At 38.8% G+C, this 18,532-nt stretch overlaps 1 protein-coding gene across 1 annotated transcript in view; it reads right to left on the bottom strand.

The window, feature by feature from the left end:
• Nucleotides 1-5,226: 5,226 nt before the first annotated feature.
• Nucleotides 5,227-18,532, bottom strand: part of tmem214 (transmembrane protein 214) — a 37,437-nt gene continuing 24,131 nt past the window's right edge. Inside the window, exons 11-17 of the mRNA XM_059981736.1 lie at nucleotides 17,651-17,699; nucleotides 16,774-16,887; nucleotides 14,197-14,314; nucleotides 8,875-8,971; nucleotides 8,146-8,314; nucleotides 7,543-7,694; nucleotides 5,227-7,111 (exon numbers count right to left, since the gene is read on the bottom strand). Coding sequence (XP_059837719.1) covers nucleotides 6,985-7,111; nucleotides 7,543-7,694; nucleotides 8,146-8,314; nucleotides 8,875-8,971; nucleotides 14,197-14,314; nucleotides 16,774-16,887; nucleotides 17,651-17,699 — 826 coding nt within the window. The 3' untranslated portion in view covers nucleotides 5,227-6,984. The remainder of the gene's footprint in view (nucleotides 7,112-7,542; nucleotides 7,695-8,145; nucleotides 8,315-8,874; nucleotides 8,972-14,196; nucleotides 14,315-16,773; nucleotides 16,888-17,650; nucleotides 17,700-18,532) is intronic.

Genomic DNA, 18,532 nt, shown 5'->3' with positions numbered 1-18,532 from the left:
GCATTCCATCTGGTCCAGGAGATTTATCTACCCTTAGACTATTCAGCTTCCTGACTACTTTCTCTGTTGTAATTGTGACTGCGCATATTTCTCTTCCCGACACCCTTGAATGTCTGGTATATTGCTGATGTCTTCCTCAGTGAAGACTGATGCAAAATACTCATTCAGTCCCTCCGTCATCTCCTTATCTCCCATTACAATTTCTCCAGCATCATTTTCTATCGGTCCTATATCTACTCTCACCTGTCTTTTACTCTTTATATACTTGAAAAAGCTTTTAGTATCCTTCTTTGATATTATTTGCTAGCTTCCTTTCATAGTTCATCTTTTCCTTCTTAATGACCTCCTTAGTTTCCTTTTGTAAGCTTTTAAAAACTTCCCAATCCTCTCTCTTCCCACTACTTTTTGCTTCCTTGTATGCCCTCTGCGTTGCTTTTACTTTGGCCTTGACTTCTTGTCAGCCATGGTTGCATCCGTTTTCCATTCAAAAATTTCTTTTTTGGAATGTATCTGTCTTGCACCTTCCTCACTTCTCGCATAAACTCCAGCCACTGCTGCTCTGCCATCCTTCCCACTAGTGTCCCTTTCCAGTCAACCTTGGCCAGTTCCTCTCTCGTCACTGTAATTTCCTTTACTCCACTGAAACACATCAGATTTCAGCTTCTCTTTCTCAAATTTCAGTGAGCTCAATCATGTTGTGACCACTGCCTCCTAAGGGTTCCTTCACTTCCATCTCTCTAATCACCTCTGGTTCATTACACAATACCCAATCCAGCACAGCCGATCCCCTAGTGGGCTCAACAACAAGCTGTTCTAAAAAGCCATCTCATAGACATTCTACAAGTTCTCTCTTTTGAGATCCAGTGCTGACCTTATTTTCCCAATCCACTCGCATGTTAAAATCCCCTACAATTATCATAATACTGCCCTTTTGGCAAGCCTTTTCTATTTCCTGTTGTAATTTGTAGTCCACATCACTGCAGCTGTTTGGAGGCCTGTAGATAACTGCCATCAGGGTTCTAACCCCTGCGATTTCTTAGCTCAACCCATAAAGATTCTGTACCTTCTGATCCTGTCAACTCTTTCTAATAATTTAATGTCATTTCTTAGCATCAAAGCCACGCCACCCCCTCTACCTACCTGCCTATCCTTCCGATACACCGTGTATCCTTGGACATTCAGCTCCCAGAGACATGCATTCTTTAGCCACGTCTCAGTGATGGCCACAATATCATACCTGCCAATCTGTAACTGTACAAGATCATCCACCTTATTCCTTATGCTGCGTGCATTTAAGTACAACACCTTAAGTCCAGTATTTGGTACTTTTTGCATTGATTGCACTGCAACTCATCCCAATGGCTGCAGATTTGCTCCATCACTTGCCTGTCCTTCCTGACATCCTTACTGCTCACTACCTTAGATCTACTTGTTTCCCTCTCCTCTGCTCCATCATTCCGGTTCCCATCCCCCGCCAAATTAGTTTAAACCCTCCCTAACAGCTCCTAAACCTTCCCGCCAGGATATTGGTCCCCCTAGGATTCAAATGTAACCCGTCCTTTTTGTACAGGCCCCAAAAGAGGTCCCAATGATCCAGAAACTTGAATCCCTGCCCCCTGCTCCAATCCCTCAGTCATGCATTTATCCTCCACCTCATTCCATTCCTCCTCTCACTGTCACATGGCACAGGCAGTAATCCCAAGATAACTACCTTTGCGGTCCTTCTTCTCAACTGCCTTCCTAACTCCCTATATTCTCCTTTCAGGACCTTTTCCCTTTTTCCTACCTATGTCATTGGTACCTATATGTACCACAACATCTGGCTCCTCATCCTCCCACTTCAGGATATCTTGGACGCAATCAGAAACATCCCAGACCCTGGCACCAGGGAGGCAAACTACCATTCGGGTCTCCTGATTGCGTCCACAGAATCGCCTATCTGACCTCCTAACTATCGAGTCCCCTATTACTACTGCCTTCCTTTTCCTTTCCCTACCCTTCTGAGCTACAGGGCCAGACTCTGTGCCGGAGGCACGGCCGCTGTTGCTTCTCCCAGGTAGGCTGTACCCCCCAACAGGAGTATTTATTGTCAAGGGGTACAGCCACTGGGGCTGTCCTGGGGTACTCTCTAGTACCTTACTCTTCCCCTTTCCCCTCCTAACCGTGACCCACCTGTCTGCCTCCCGTGGCCCCGGTGTGACCACCTGCCTGTAACTCCCATCAACTCCTCACTCTCCCTGACTGGATGAAGGTAATCGAGCTGCAGCTCCAGTTCCCTAACACGGTCCCTTAGGAGCTGCAGCTCGGCGCACCTTGTACAGATGTGGACGTCCGGGAGGCTAGGAGACTCCAGGACCTCCCACATCCGACACTGAGAACAACAAGCTGCCCTCACACTCAAACTTCCCCTTTCCTCAAATAACAGGAAAAACTGAAACCTAAACCTACCTTGCCTCATCCGCTTCCGCCTAAGCCCGTTGAACCAAAGCCCTTAAGCCTACAGTCTGCTACCGACTCACTCCACTGCCCGCTGTTTAAGGCTGTGTCCTTTTTAAATCTTCCCCGCTTCACTGCCCAACGTCACACGCCTGTGCAGTCCCGCCTCTCTTAACTCCGATGAGAATAAGAAAAAGTCAAAATGGCTCCCGCTGCACTCCCGTTCTGATCCTCCGACCTCCTTCTCCAAATAAAACCCTCTGGGATCAAGTGCAAAACATACATAGCACATTCAAAATAGCGAGCAAAAAATATTGTCATGCAAAAATTATATATTTAGCCCAACCCTGAGCAACACATCCCGCAGATTAATGGTAGAGTTCCTGGCAGTGCATAGCCACTGCAATCCAGCCTGTCATTCCACCAATCGAGCACTGGAGGGCAGCACTGACAGGAGAGGATAGCACCCTCCAACTACCCCCAGTGTCTCCTCATGGACTACGGCTTGAGGCCTAACCCTTGCTACAACCCAGGTTACGCGGCTTCCCCACCACCTGACGCGGGAGCAAACAAGGAAAACAGGCCTGCAGCATCTTACATTATTAACGTCCAACAGGATCTTGCAATCACAAGAAAAACATCCAAGATGATCACCAACTGTTAAACTGCATGCTGCCTTCGCACATCAACTCTGATGCCTTTGAGTAGCAGTCAGCAACATGATCTACACGAAGTCCAGCTCCTCCAACACACTGGCCAGCAAATCCGATCAAGTAGCTCACTAATGGGGCAGACCTGCAGTACCCAAAGTTCTTATCTTTTTAAATTACCACCACTGACCTTCAAGAAATTCCTCTTCGTAGAGCTCTGTTGATGCTGCTGATAGGTCCCATATAAGGCCATAAAGACATAGTAGCAGAATTAGGCTGTTCAGCTCATCCACTGTGCTCTGAACCCCACTCTCCTACCTCCTCCCCCATAACCTCTGATGCCCTGACCAAGCAAGAACTTAAACTCCACTTTAAATATACCCAATGACTTGGCCTCACAGCCATCTGTGGCAATGAAATACACAGATTCAATACCTTCTGGGTAAAGAAATTGTTCCTCATGTCTGTTCTACATGGATGTCCCTCTACTCTGAGGCTGTGCCCTCTGGTTCTAAACTCATCCATCCTATCTAGGGTTTTTATTATTTGATAGGTTTTAATGAGATGCCCCCTTATTCTTCTAAACCCCAGTTAGTACAGGTCCATTCCTAATATGTTAAACCTTTCATTTTCAGAATCATTTTGTGAACATCCTCTGGACCTTCTCCAATGCCAGGACATATTTTCTTAAAGGGTCCAAACCGGCTCACAATACTCAAGTGCTGTCTGCCAAAGCTTAAGTCTCAGCACTGCACCCTTGCTTTTATATTCTAGACGTCTTGAAATGAATGTTAACATTACATTTGCCTTCCTTACCACTGTCTCAAACTACAAGTTAACCATTAGAATTCCTGAACAGGAATTCCCAAGTCCCTTTTCACCTCTAATTTTTTTTAGATTCTCTGCTTAGAAAAATGGTCTATATCTTTATTCCTTCTGTGCATGACCACCTACTTCCCCACACTACATTCCATCTAACACTTCCTTGCCCATTCGCCCAATTTGTCCAAGTCCCTGCTTCCTCAACACTACCTGCTCTTCCACCTTTCTTCACATCATCTGCAAACATGACAGCAAAGCCATCATCCAAATCATTGACATACAAAGTTAAAGTGGGGGCGGTTCCAATACCACTAATCACAGGCAGCCAACCAGAAAAGGCCCCTTTTATTCCTACTCTCCTGACAGTAATACATCAATGATAGTATCTTTCCTGTAATACCATGGCTCATATCTTAAGCAGCTGTATGTACAGCACCCTGTCAAAAGCCTTCTGAAAATACGAGTATACAGCATCCATTGACTCTGCTTTGTCTATCCAAGTTGAATAAGCATTTGTTCCTCTAGTTAGCATTTGAGGGCAGTGGAGAAGGAGAAGCGCAGATAGGTTGGGTGTGGGAATGTCAAACTGAAATGAAAGCACACAATGTCCTCATCTCCAAAAGAGTATTCAACAGGGTAGAAATGGGAAGCTTGATTCCCCTCAATTGGGAATAAGTCAAGTGAGATGTATAGAAAGCAAACAAACTTCTGCATTTCTCAAGTTCAACACACCCAGAAAATTGAGTTTGTTCCACCCTTGATGTTCACATTAACATGCAATTAGACACTTATCCATTGTTTTGCATTTTGTTCAATGGGACTTTTCCCAATAACACTCATGCTATTTCCTATCCAGGTTCTTTGCAGTTACTTTGTTCCACAACATCCTGGTCACCCTTGAGGTTTGATTTTTGACCAGTTTCAATCAAGCCTTTCAGAGATGCTTCTTAAGAGAACTGCGAACACCCAACACAGTGTAACCATATCTTCAGGAGGGTGCAAGTGAGAAAACTCTTCCCATCTCTCAAATTGAGAACTTTGCCTGTCCAGCAAACCCAAGTAAACCACTCAACTAAACACTAACAACAAACACAAAATGCTGCAGGATTCAGAAGGCCAGGCAGCATCAATGGAAAAAGTAGTCATCAATGCTTCCGGCCAATACCCTTCGGCAGGGAACTTCCCATTTCCATACCTAACTAATCACTACCCCAGTATTACCAGCTCAAGATATTTCTGAAAAACCAGAGTATTTTGTTAAAAATTCATAAAGAATATTGAACAGTTTAGAATGTCATTAAGATTAAAGATTCAAAAGACTAGTTCAATACCATTTATTTTCACCAGGGGTTAATTCATGATTGAAATTTACATTTAAAGCCAACACATTTCTCCTGCAATAGAAATAAAATATAACCAGCTTGCCAAAGTTTCACTAACCAGCATTCCAGTGCATATGTACATTGTAGAATTCGCCCCAGTTAAAATTACCCTTTAATAAATTAGTCTATGAACAAGTCAGGTGTTCCATTGCAACAGCAAAACAAAATGTCACCATTTAAATGGAGCCAGATGAAGGGATAACCAAAGGATATTTTACAGTATATACAATCAAATTTGAATATAGTGCATATTAGGCAAGGAAAAAAAGAGTGACATTGACAAAAAGTAATTAAGTAGCAACTTGAAACACTTTTCAAATTTATTTGGAACAAGATCTGAATGAAAATATTGGCTCTTCATTCACAGAATCACTGAACTCCGGATGATATTTAATTAGACATAGACAGTACTCCTGAACCCAAGTATTTTAACCTTTTGAGAGAGCATTTGTTGTTGCTGCAATTTATAGATGCCGTGGGGGGGGGGGGGAGGAGAAGAGAAATTAACTATTATATTTGCAAATGAATCAGCCTTGCATTCGCCTACTGAAATAAAACATTCACACAAAGCATGATCAAACATCCATTTGTAGATATTATCAAAAAATTTACATCTTTTCAGATGAGGACATTGAGTTCTACATTTGGATTCTAAAGGAACAGTCGCAAGGACACAGGCAAAATACATATTAGACAACTTAAAATATTTCATTTGTCATCCAATGGTTTTCTTAAGTTAGGTATAGCCACATACAATCTTAAATTTACACCATATCTTCAATGAATTATAAACTGTTACAATTGCTGCACCGGAAAGATAGAAACAAAATGCCTGTATAACTCGCCCTGTAATCGACTATGTTTAGTATAACCAGGTCGCATTTAAAATTATGATTAAGCAGACACCTGTCTTGCCATTGTACCACTTTCAGAAAGAAATTCTACACGATGTTATGGCAACATGACAACATTCTGGTGTTAAAATGAGTACTATAATTAACAGCATGAGGCAAAAGTTGCTTTTACAAATACAAAAAATGTTTCAAGGTAATGTATCAGAATTTAAAATAGTCAAGAGCTGTAAATAGATTTAAATTACAGATTTTCAACCTGTATCAATTAGTCTATTTCAAGGAGACATACAAGTACTATTGAACTTGGATACCAATACTTGTTACAAACCATATTTCACATGGAAATTCTTGATAGACTGCATGCAACATTAATGTCTTTGACTTGTTAATGTAGTAACTGAACACGAACCACCAATAATGATAGACTAGCCATCAGCTGTTAACATTGCAATCACTTTGTACACATGGTGCCAACAGTGTACAATTGATTTGTATAATATTGGATATTCATTAAAATACTGTATTCAATATACTATCTGGAATCAAAAGTATCAGTGTGAAAAGCTATTTATAGCACATTAATAGGTATTGACGTTTTTTCATCCAAAATTATAAAGCAAAGAACTTGTAAATACAGTATAGAGAGACCAAAGTTTTGGAAAAACTGAGTACAAAAAACATGCTTTTGTTATAAAGTTTTTTTTAACAAATGAAAGTGGAATTTGTACTTTCAGTTCAACTGAATCTCTGCTCTCGGCAGCAAAAATTTTAATTGATTGCCTCAAAATTGCTGAAACTGTACAATTGCTACTCCCAAAATAACATAAACATGCTTCTTGTTTAATGATTGGAGATCACTGAGGCAGCCCAGTTTTTGATAGCAGTAGTAGTATTTTGCAGATAACTCCACGTTACTTGGGTAGCATTCACAAGGTGTTTCCTCATACAGTCCCAATTGACTTCATCCCTAAAGTTTGGCAAAGGTGTTAAAAAAAAAGTTAAGTAAGATCACAAATACTAGCTAAAAGTTGAGGCTGACTGAGTATGCATTTGCACACCATCATCGGATAAACTAAATGCTGGAGATATTAATGGTTAGGCATCTGGCTCATCAGTGATACTTCCCCACCACTGCTCCCTATTGATGGTGAGGACATGGACGTGGGGACCTACAAGTACCTGGCGGTGCAACTTATTTACTGTACATCAATAGCAATATTGAACAGTCAGATGATTTTGAACTGGAAAATTTCAACATACTCAAATAAAATGACCAGAAGTGCTGGACTGCAGAAGTAGCCAAGACACACTGAATTTCTCTGAAAATGGTTTAGGCCGGCTCTAAACAGCTTGAGAAAAAAGAAAAATGCAACTGTAGATAACAGAACAGATACTTACTCGCAAGAATTAACAAATAGTTTCCACCACTGCATTATCACTATTTTTGTATATTCCACAGCTGGTAATATATAATTCTGATGGATAAAGAGAAGCATTTCCTTGACATTTTCTACGAAGTGAAACACTGCATCCGGTAGATTAGAGTGAAGCTGGAAGAGACAAGACAAAGTGAATCAGGGCACTATAGACTTCACATGGCATCTTAGTCTTGATTTTCACAAATGGGTGAAGTACCATGCAAATTAGAATTTATTTGAGCATCACAGCACTCAAACTCCATTTGTGAAACATATAGCAAAGACAGATACTCTAATTGTATTGCACTATCAATTATGCAAAATAACCACTTAAGCATTTGAAAGATAGATATATAGTTACTAAGCCGTGAGCAAAAATGGAGACAGTGGGATCTCATTGTGTATTTTTACATTAGTAACATATTGTTATCAAACCATGCAAAATGGGAACATAAAATGACAATTCATTATGTAAAAACTATATTGTTACAGTGACCAGATGTATTCACTTTGCATTCAAACATATTGCACAGGCCTCCATTAAAATTAGTTGAATGCATGGAATGATGGAAACATTACTTACCCACTCTGTAAACCGAGGCAGATTTTCAATGATCCATGCAATATGAATTGACAACTTCTCCTTTATATACACAGCTGATTCAGATAGCTTTGTCCAACCCAGTTCAAGACTTGGTCCAAACAGACTTACAGCTTCTGAATAATAATGAGGAGTATTTGTTTCTACCCAGCTGTGAAAACGATGAACAGAATCATGTGAACAGTCAGCATTAAATGCACTTTAAAGATGGAGATAAATTTATAGATCATTCATCTCGTCTCCATTTTGAAAATTCATGTTACAGAAAACCTCAGGTTTCAAATAAATATTATGAGAGAAAACATTGTGCACTATTTGATGACAGACACCAAGCTAATTATAAAACAACCTTGACGTCGGTTTTTTAACTGTATGCAAGTTCTTTGGAATAATTATTTTAAATGAAAGCTCAATACAATTGGAAATTGAAGAAATGATTCCACAATAGGTATAGGAGCGTCCATTGGTTTCACACCTTGATGCAACTTGTACCTCCATTCCTCCCCCTCCCCTCACCCAATTCCCACTCGTCTCAAACCTCCTCCACCCATTCTTATCAATTGGAAAAATTAACTGTATTGTGTGTCCATTTAAAAATATAACATTTTAACAAATCTCAGATAAAAAATACAGATTTAATGGAGAGCTGATATGATTTGACTACTCTGTAACACTGTTCCCCGAGAGTACAAGTTGATCAATTGCACTCACCTATATCCTTGCTTTGAATAGTAAGAAACTTTATTCCATGCCTGCTGAGATACAGACATCACTCCCGACTGTTGTAGGATATGAGCGGAAGACGAGGCTGAGGAAGATGTTAAACAGGATCAGTGGCTGGACAGTACAAATAATATTCACATACTTTTTTTAAAAAAGTGATTTCAATAGTTTAAAATCATACCAAGTTTATGAATATGCCCCCAGCAAAATTCATTCTGCTTTCTATAGTTTCCTTCAGAATTCACATTAAGCACAAACACATCAATAAGGATATCTTGGGCACTTCTATTTTATAAGAACACATCTAAGCTCACTTGTGTAATTAAAAGTTTCTCCTTATAAAATGTGATTGAGTAGAGTACAGTCGGCCCTCATCTGCAAGAAATTGGTTCCAGGACCCCTCACGGATACCAAAAAACCTGGATGCTCAAGTCCCTTATTCAACCTGTCTAAATGTGGTGGACTTAGGACCCAGCGGAACCCCAGCCCTTATTTAACCTGGCTCAGTGTGGTGGACATTAGGACCTGGCCGCAGAGCTCTGAATTCAGTGTTTCTGTTCACGAAAATAATCATGATCACGACTGAAAATAAAGTGGAAATAATAAAGCAATCGGTGAATTGCCATTGGTCATTGTAAAAGCGTTAGGCTACCTTGATCAATGATTGGAACAACTTTAAAGGATAAAGTGCGAAAGGCCCTGCCCTGATGAAAGCTACAATTATTACTAAGCAACGCAATGGCTTAATTATTGGGTTTTGGGTTTTTGATCCTCCACACCAACCTGGCACGGATTGAGAGCACACTCGATAGCGGTCTGTCACTGGATTGAACGCGGGAACTTGTTCCCGAGCCCGGCGCTGAAACACATGTTCTTAAGTGTTTTATATGCATAGTAAGGTAAAATATATACTATATACTAAGACAAACGTTTGATTAATTGACGCTAAATAACACCGATGTACCTGTTCCGACTTATTTAGCAAGAGAACTTCCGATTTTTTCGATCCCAATCCACAATAACCCATGCACATCCTCCCGTATACTTTAAATCATCTCTAGATTACTTATACCTAATACAATGTAAATGCTATGTAAAATGGTTGTTATACTGCATTGTTTAGGGAGTAATGACAAGAAAAAAAAAGTCTGTGCATGCTTGAACAACAAGTGCTGGAAGAGCACTTCTGGTTTTCTTGATTCACGGTTGGTTGAATTCGCAGATGCGGAACTCGCGGATAAGGAGGGCCGACTGTATAAATAAAGTCTGATTGAAAGATTAACTAACTGTTTTTCCTTGATGGATCATAGGAAGTTACTGAATTATTTTTATATCACAAGTTATATGATGCCATGTGGATTTAGACATCTGCATTTCTACAATAACCAAATCCAATAATTTTACATTTCTCTATTTGCAAGGGCTGATCTTCCGATCCGATGTATTATTCCACTACCATCTGTGAAAACAGCACAGGAGCAAGTAGATTGCTAAAGATAGGCAATCCAACTTGCATTTCTTGCTGGAAGACACTGTCAAACTTTGATGGGTCCTGAACCAACTTCAAACCTGATGCCCTTCCATCAAATATGGAAAAATGTTGCAATTTCCTGTATATACTTGCAATACACAGGCAAGTTAGGTATCAACAATCAAACTTGAGCTTGGCAGTTCCAGCACACTCAAGCACAAAAACATTTACTTGTTATAGGGCTATATGTGCCTCATATGAACAAGGGCTATAAAGCAGAACCATGCATGATTCAACAGAAATTAGAGCAATCAAAGAGTCATGTTGAAGAATTTAAAATCCACTAAATTTCAACTTCATCCAAAACATTGAATATATTTAACTTGAAATGTGAACAGTAAAACCATCTCTATCCTGTTTACCGTTCTGCAAATGCAAACTTAAATTTTCAGCATGCCTCTCTAGTAATCAACTATCTTTAATTGAGTTCAGGATTTGTAGAAACAGAGGAAATGGCTTCCTTACTCTCTAAATTGTAAACAATCTGCTGGCTGGCTAACTGTCAAAATTACTTGAGCTTCGCCTATGTTTCTATAAAGAATTTGTACTGCACAATCAAAATGCAGATCATCATATTTTCTGGGAATGCCCCATTATCAAAGACTATTGGAGTGTGATACACAATGCCCTACAAGACATCTTTAAATGTGAAATACCTTTAGAGAGTAAGACCATATATTTTGGATATATACCTCAAGAATGGTTGAAAAGAGATAAATATTTAATGAATATACTACTGGTGGCTGGTAAACAGACTTACTAGGAAATGGCTATCACAGGAGAGTCCAACCTTAAATGCATGGATGGAAATTACAATAGACATTTACAACATGGAGAAGATAACAGTATCTGTTAATCGTAAGTTGGAACAATTTGATTCATACTGGGAAAGATGGTTTAACTACTTAACACCTCATAGGCCTGATTTTATTCTCATAAATCAATGAATATGTTGTAAAAAAAAATCACTCCCTTCTTGTACATAGTTTTCTCCTTTCGCTTGTTCTTTCTTTCCTCTCTTTTCTAAGTGCATACCTCAGTTAAATATTCTGTGGAGATTTGTGGCATATATGACTATATGTGCAATATCTGAAATACATCTTATGAAAATGTTTGTTTAATGATGAACTTGAATAAAAGAATAAATTACAAAAAAATATTGTGGGAGAAATGAGGTGGTGAGATCTGCTGTTATGCAAATCCTTCTTATTTAACTAATTACTCATTTAAATTACTCAGGTAAATAAATATTCTGGAACAGGATCCAGGCAAGTTGAGGTGTGTATCTAAAATATCAATAAGCAGTAGGGTGTTGACCTTTATGGCCTCTAAAAATCACCCATAAAAGTTGAAAGGATCATTTACACATTTGCCAATTTTGTGAGCTGCCAGCTGTCACAATTTGTATGTACTTTTATTCTGATATTAATCAGTAAACAATTCTTAACCATTTGAAAAATTTCTCAACCCTTGCAAGTCTCATCCCTGAACTGTTCTGACAAATCCTTTCTACACCCTCTCTAGGGATTTGTTAATTAAAAATATGATAGCCAAATTGAACACAGAACCCCAAGTCAGGCCTGATTGGCATTTTCCAAATCTCAGCACAACCTGTTCATGTTTCATGCTTCACCACAAAGCCAATACAATTTTAAAATATACCAATGATTTTTCAACTTGCCCTGTCCGTTAAAAAATTCTGTATGATTCCTTGATATACATTTCCATAATTCCTTTACTATTGCATTATTATACTGCTTCTCATTACCCTTTTGAAAAGGGATTATTTCACACTGAACTCAAAAACTTTCATTCTTCTGCCTATTAATTTATACAAGCTGATGTTAAGATTCTCATCAGTGTCAATTTTTATTATCTGCAAACAAATTTCATAGAAAAAAGGCCAGCATCTGGGTATTGTTCTATAGAAATTGGCCATTCATTCCTGCAAGCCCAGTTGTCATAGTTAATTTGTACCTCCAGCCTTTAATTCATATGCCTTTACGCCCGTACAAATTAAAAACATATGTAGTCTTGACAATTAAATAACAATTGTATTCCTTTAGGTAACAGGAGCTAAAATATCCATTAAGCTCTTGAGGAAAAAGTGCTATTAACTTTCAACCCTGACCTTAGTTTAAATTTTTTTTAAAAGACCATAAGATAGAGAAGAATGAGTCCATTTGGCTCAACAAGTCTGCTCCACCATTTCGTTATGGCTGATCCATTTCCCTCTCAGCCCCAATGTTCTGCCTTCTCCCCACATCCCCTATCCAATCAAGAATCTATCAACCTCCGCCTTAAATATACACAATGACTTGGCCTCCACAGCTACCTCCAGCAACAAATGCCACAGATTCTTCACTCGCTGGCTACAGAAATTCTTCAACTCCGTTCTTAAGCGGTGCATATTATTCTGTATCAACAGTGCACAAATAATTTTAGGTTGTTACGTCCGTAGCCCCCTCCTTTGTGAGAATCGCAAGATCACTGTTGGGGTGGGTCAAGGGCCCCAGGAAATGAGAGAGGGACATGCAGAATGTCTTGTTTCCCCGGCAATGTAAAGCTATGGGACATGGCCATTGTCTCCGGAAGGCGGTGTGGATCAGGCAAAGTGGGCTGGTTGAGGGAGAGATTGCATCACCCCCAACCTGATTGACATCTACGACCCTGCGAGTCAGGATAAAAGAGGGTCTGTAGGAACAGCCCCTCAGACGCACCAGAAGAAACGTTAAGCGACCACGTAACAGCAGGAAGTCATCTGAAGGAGGCCACGTGCGTTCAGTTCCGTTGCTGGAATTGGTGGCTGGAACCACGGAAAACTGCTTTTAGCTAACAACGGGGAACCCACTCCCCTGACTCAACGGATTGACATCATAAAAGACCTGGGCAATTTTAAACCGCCTCGCTCTTAAACCCAAAGACACTACAGCTTGAACGAACTAACAGCGACTGTTATCTTTCCATCAGACATTATCCCCTAGACAACGATAGAGCTATTTCTTATTGGTTATTATTATACCCGCGCTTTAGATTTAGTATTGACGATGTATATTATCTGTATGTTTGCATTAATCTTCTTTTTGTGCCCTTTATCAATAAATACTTTTAAAAATAGTACCATCAGACTTCAACAGACCTCTCTATCTTTGCTGGTAAGTGATCCAGTTACGGGATTTCGTGACAAGGCACAGTGAACATTCTTCACCACAATGAATGTCCTTAGCTTGTAGATAGCTTTTTGTTCTTCCTGAAGCCTTGCCACAATCAGAGCAGCGTCCAACAATCTTCAACGACTGCCAAACAGATTTGTCTTGATAGCCTACAACTACAAATTATGTCCATATCTTTGTATTCCAATGGTGACTAGCCAGTTTCTGATGTGGCTTTGTAGTAAGGCATCACGACGAGCAAAATGCTATCCACAAGCAGAGTAAAAATGTTAGGAATAAAGATGGACTATACCATGTGCCCACTTTCAAAATTCCAGAGCTGAACCAAGTGGTCTATTTAGCTACCAACTAAAATTATGCTATTTCAAGTTGTAGCTTAATATTTGAGAAGTAGAATTTAAAGACTCTCAAGAGGGATTGCTCTGCATTTTTCTCTTACAAGACCTTATTAACACCACCTGCCCCAACATTTGAGTTTGGAGTAAAACAAGACGCTTAAAGCAGTCACTAACTTGGTAGACTACATTCATCGCAGTCAAAATATTATCAAGTATCTTCAAAAGAAAAAAAAAGTAACATTCAACCATGACAATTAATTTTACTAACCATTGAAGGATCCGTGTACTTTAATATCATGCAGTACAAAGCCTGCCGTAAAAATCAATAGGACAAGTAACAGACGAAACCAGGGAAAGCCACCGCCTCTCAACTTCTGCAAAAGATTCTGGAAAATGGACATGTGAACAGTTACTATCCAATACAAAGTAACTAAAAAATATTGTTCTCCAATTGATCACAAAAAGAGGAAGAGCAGGCACACAATCTGGCATTCATGTTTTGCATTTAATCAGCTAAGGCCATTTAAACTTCAAACCACAATGACCATCAAGACTCCAGAGACCCAAGCACAAAAGTACAGCCGAAGTGTCCAAATATTCTGTAAGTGCTCTCTTTCAGATGTGTTACTATCTGCCTTTTATTTGGACAAGAGATATTCTACATCACTTTAGAAAAGCATGCCTGCAAACATCATCCTACATTTTTTTAAATTCCGTATCACTGGAAGCGTAATTCTGCATTTCAAACAGAAGTGACTACCCCTCAAAAAGGCTGTCAGAATGTGAAAGTGAAAGCCAGAGAAACGTAAACCTTTCTCTTTTTAAGATGATTTTCTTAATTTAGGACGAAAGGTTTTCAGAGACAAGATAATGAAGCTAATTAAGGTGGCAGCAGAATAGATCTAGATCCAGGCTGGTAAATAGAAAGTGATATCATCTTAAGATGCTCCAAGGACCAGAATTGGAGAAGAGCAAGTGCAGATATTCACCATTACCACCTGCATGTTCCTATCCCAAGTTTAACATGGATTCCTTACCACTGGGTCCAAAATCCTGCAACTTAATAGTTACTGAAATGGCAGTTTTCCCCTCAAAGAATGTAATGAAGCAAGACAACAGCTCATCACCATCAAGAGGGAATTTTGGAATGAAAGCTTAACTCCTGGATCAATATACCACAAGACAGTCCGAAACATCTGCCATGATTATCAACCTGGTCTCCCGCAAGGCTACATTAGCAGCCCCTTACACTACTCCATATGCACTCATGTTATAAATGGTGCCGATGTATAAATATCACCAGTTGGCCTGACAATGTAGACACCATGGCCAAGGTGGTACACCAGCACCTCTACTACTTCCAAAGCCTGAAGAAATTTGGCATGTCTCTATTGACCTTAATTTTTAATCAATGCACAATGGACAGCATCTTATCCTGAAGTATCTTGGAATGGCACAGTTCAGCTCAAGACTTCAAAAAAATTGCAGAGGTGTAGACACAGCTCAGAACATCACAAAAACCAGCTTTTTGTCCACAGACCTTGTCTCCATTTCCTGCTGTCTCAGAGATGATGCAGCCGAAACAAAAACCACTCCAAACCTGACCATGCTCACATGGACAGTTCAAACCTGTTGTAAGATGTTTGAATAGACCTCAAGAAAAGACAAATTCTTCATCTCACAATTTAGCACACTGCAACTGTTACACATAGTTGCAACTGCAACTATTTCCACTGCACTTTCTGTGCTTAAGCACAACTCAAACACCATCTAGAAATTCACATTTGACAGAGTTGTTGGTAAGATCTCAGTGATGATCAGGTGTATAGGACTGAGATTGCTCAGAATCTGGAGTAGTGAAGCAACAGCCTCACATTCAACATTAGCAAAACAGACACCGAATGAGGATTCATCAAGTTGTGAGAACAAACCAGTCCTAACTGTGGGGTCAGTGGTGAAAAAGGTGAGTAGCTTCAAGTTTCAAGTTGCTGGGTATCAACATCTGAGATCTATCCTGGGTTCAACATATCGATGCTATAATGAAGGTGGCATGTCAGTGGCTCAACTTTGTTAGAACTCTGAGGAATCTTGGTATAGTAAAGACTCTTACAAATTTCTATAAATATATGGTGGAGAGCAATCTGACCAGCTGCATCACAGCCTGGGATGGAAGTTCCAATGCATGGGATTGCAAAAGTGCATGAGACTGCAGAAGGTTGCAGACTCATTCACTTCCATCATGGGGACAAACTGCTCTATCACTAAGGACATCTTTAAAAAATGGGATTATCATCCAGGACACACCCTCTTGTTATTACTATCAGGAAGGAGGGACAGGAGCCTAAGCCCCATACTCAATGAGTTAGAAACTAGGTCTTCCCCTGGCTATTAGGATTTCTGAAAAGTCCATAAACCAATAGACAATACCTTTATTCTTTTTTGCACCAATTTACAGTAATTTAATGTCATGGCATTGTGCTGCTACCATAAAATAATTTCACATGAGTCAGTGATAACAAACATCATTATGCTTTTACTTTTCCCTATGTCCTACCTCAATGTACTTGTGTCTTAAAATCTGGATGGCATGCAAAACTGATCTGCTCTATCTCAGTGCATGTGACAATAAATCAATTATAAAGTTAAAGGACATCACCAGTGACAACCACATTCAACTTGGTTTTGAGACAAAATCTTGGGGGAACAAAAGGGAAAAGCAATTTTGGCTACAATTAGCTTGTATACAAGACCAGGCACAGACATTCCCATGCATATAAAATAATAATGTAAATTCCCAATACGAATGCATGCGCACAACAAATATTAAGTTTATTTAATCTCTTACATTGCATGCAGTGTCACAGGCATTTATTTCTTGTGAATTCAAGGTACCCTTTCCAGACAGTTCTTCATTTGTAACTTTAAATGACCGCACCGTTTCCTGCAGAGATTTCTGCACCTGCAATGAGGGATTTTCAAAGTTCACTTATTTATGCAAGCATACATGTACAGAGTACATTTTTTAAAAAAGTAAACACTGGGCACATTCAGAAAACTGATGATTGCTCATTACCTGTCACTTTTAGAGAGGTATATTTTTCCCACTCATTTACTGATGACCAAAGAACTTTTTTGTTATGACAATCGTTCAGTGTTATTTATTTTGCTTTCGATATTAAAAACTTTCAAGTAATATATTAAACAGTAACACTTCTATAACAAAAGAGAATTCAACAATGGACCAGTTATACAAATTTCCCACTCTTGTAATTTGGAAACATACCATCCCCTTGAACACTTCAGATTCCAAGTAGTATTGGTGACCATACTACCCCATGTTAAAGATCACACCAAGATGTTTTTGCCTGTGGCAGGAGGATAGAGCAAGTCTCACATTGTATGGTACAAATTCTTTGACTAAACAAAATTCACAACTCTTCACTCAGTTGCAGATACATAGTCACTGAACCAACCAGCTCCATACAATTATGTATTAGAGCAATATTTCAACACAGTTCTAAAACCTGCAAAATTTCAGAATAAAAGGAATTGCATCAATTTGACTAATGTCCCAACAATGTTAAGAAAATGTCCCCAATTCTATTCCATTTAGTAGTCAGGCGAAAACCAATCAAACCAAGGCCATAAATAATTTAACAGTAATACTTTCCAACATCAAAAACTGTTCAAACCAAAAATAAATTATCAACATTTAATGTTACCTTGACTGGAATGTTGTCCCAGGTTTCCAAAAGACGATTTAGCAGAAGACTGGAATAAAAATCATCACTTAATATGCAATACACTTTTCACTTTGGAAATTACATCAACTTTGCTAGTAAAACTAAATTTCAATTATTCAAACATGCATGTAGAGTGCTGTATGAGTGAACATTTGATTTCTTACATCTTAGCACCATAGATTTATAGTATAAAAAGATAAAAATGACTTTAATATAACTTTTCATCAGAAAGATTTATATAACTTGAAATTAAATGGAGATCACATCTTCGTCGGGAAAATGCAGATAATAATCCTCTTGTATTTGCATTCAATTGGACTGCAAAATATATTTTGAATTAAATAACCTCAAACAAAATGTAATGTTAAATGCTGCACTAAGATAAATTAATTAATGAAAACCAGCTTGGTTAATATCAGTTAATGCTATTATCAGTTATACAGCTCAATATAAAAAATATACACAACTGTCTGTATTTTTTTATATAATTTTTTTAATTGAATTTTCAAATAGGTTACAGAAGAAAAAAAAATTATGAACCCTTCCCTGCTCCCCTTAACCCCTTCCCCCTAACATATCCCTGTAGAAAGAGAAAAAGAGAAAAGAATGCCTGGATATCAGAAGATCCCCACATGCTCCATGGAGTTCATAATAGCTTTAGTATATATATTTCTTTCTTTCCCCAGATAACCAATAATTTTATCTTCAGAGCACCTTTGAAATAGAAACTTTAATTCAAAAAGGAAAAATTAAAATATTTATTTCTTGTATGTATAGTTTAATTCAAAAACAGGCAATTAAACAAGGAATTCATAAGTCAAGACAAAAATGGGAAATTGATTTGAATATTAAAATTGAAGA

The sequence above is a fragment of the Hypanus sabinus genome, chromosome 10, assembly GCF_030144855.1.
Source record: "Hypanus sabinus isolate sHypSab1 chromosome 10, sHypSab1.hap1, whole genome shotgun sequence".
Lineage (NCBI taxonomy): Eukaryota > Metazoa > Chordata > Chondrichthyes > Myliobatiformes > Dasyatidae > Hypanus > Hypanus sabinus.
The sequence above is the reverse complement of the archived record's forward strand: the minus strand, read 5'-3'. Positions and strand labels throughout refer to the sequence as shown.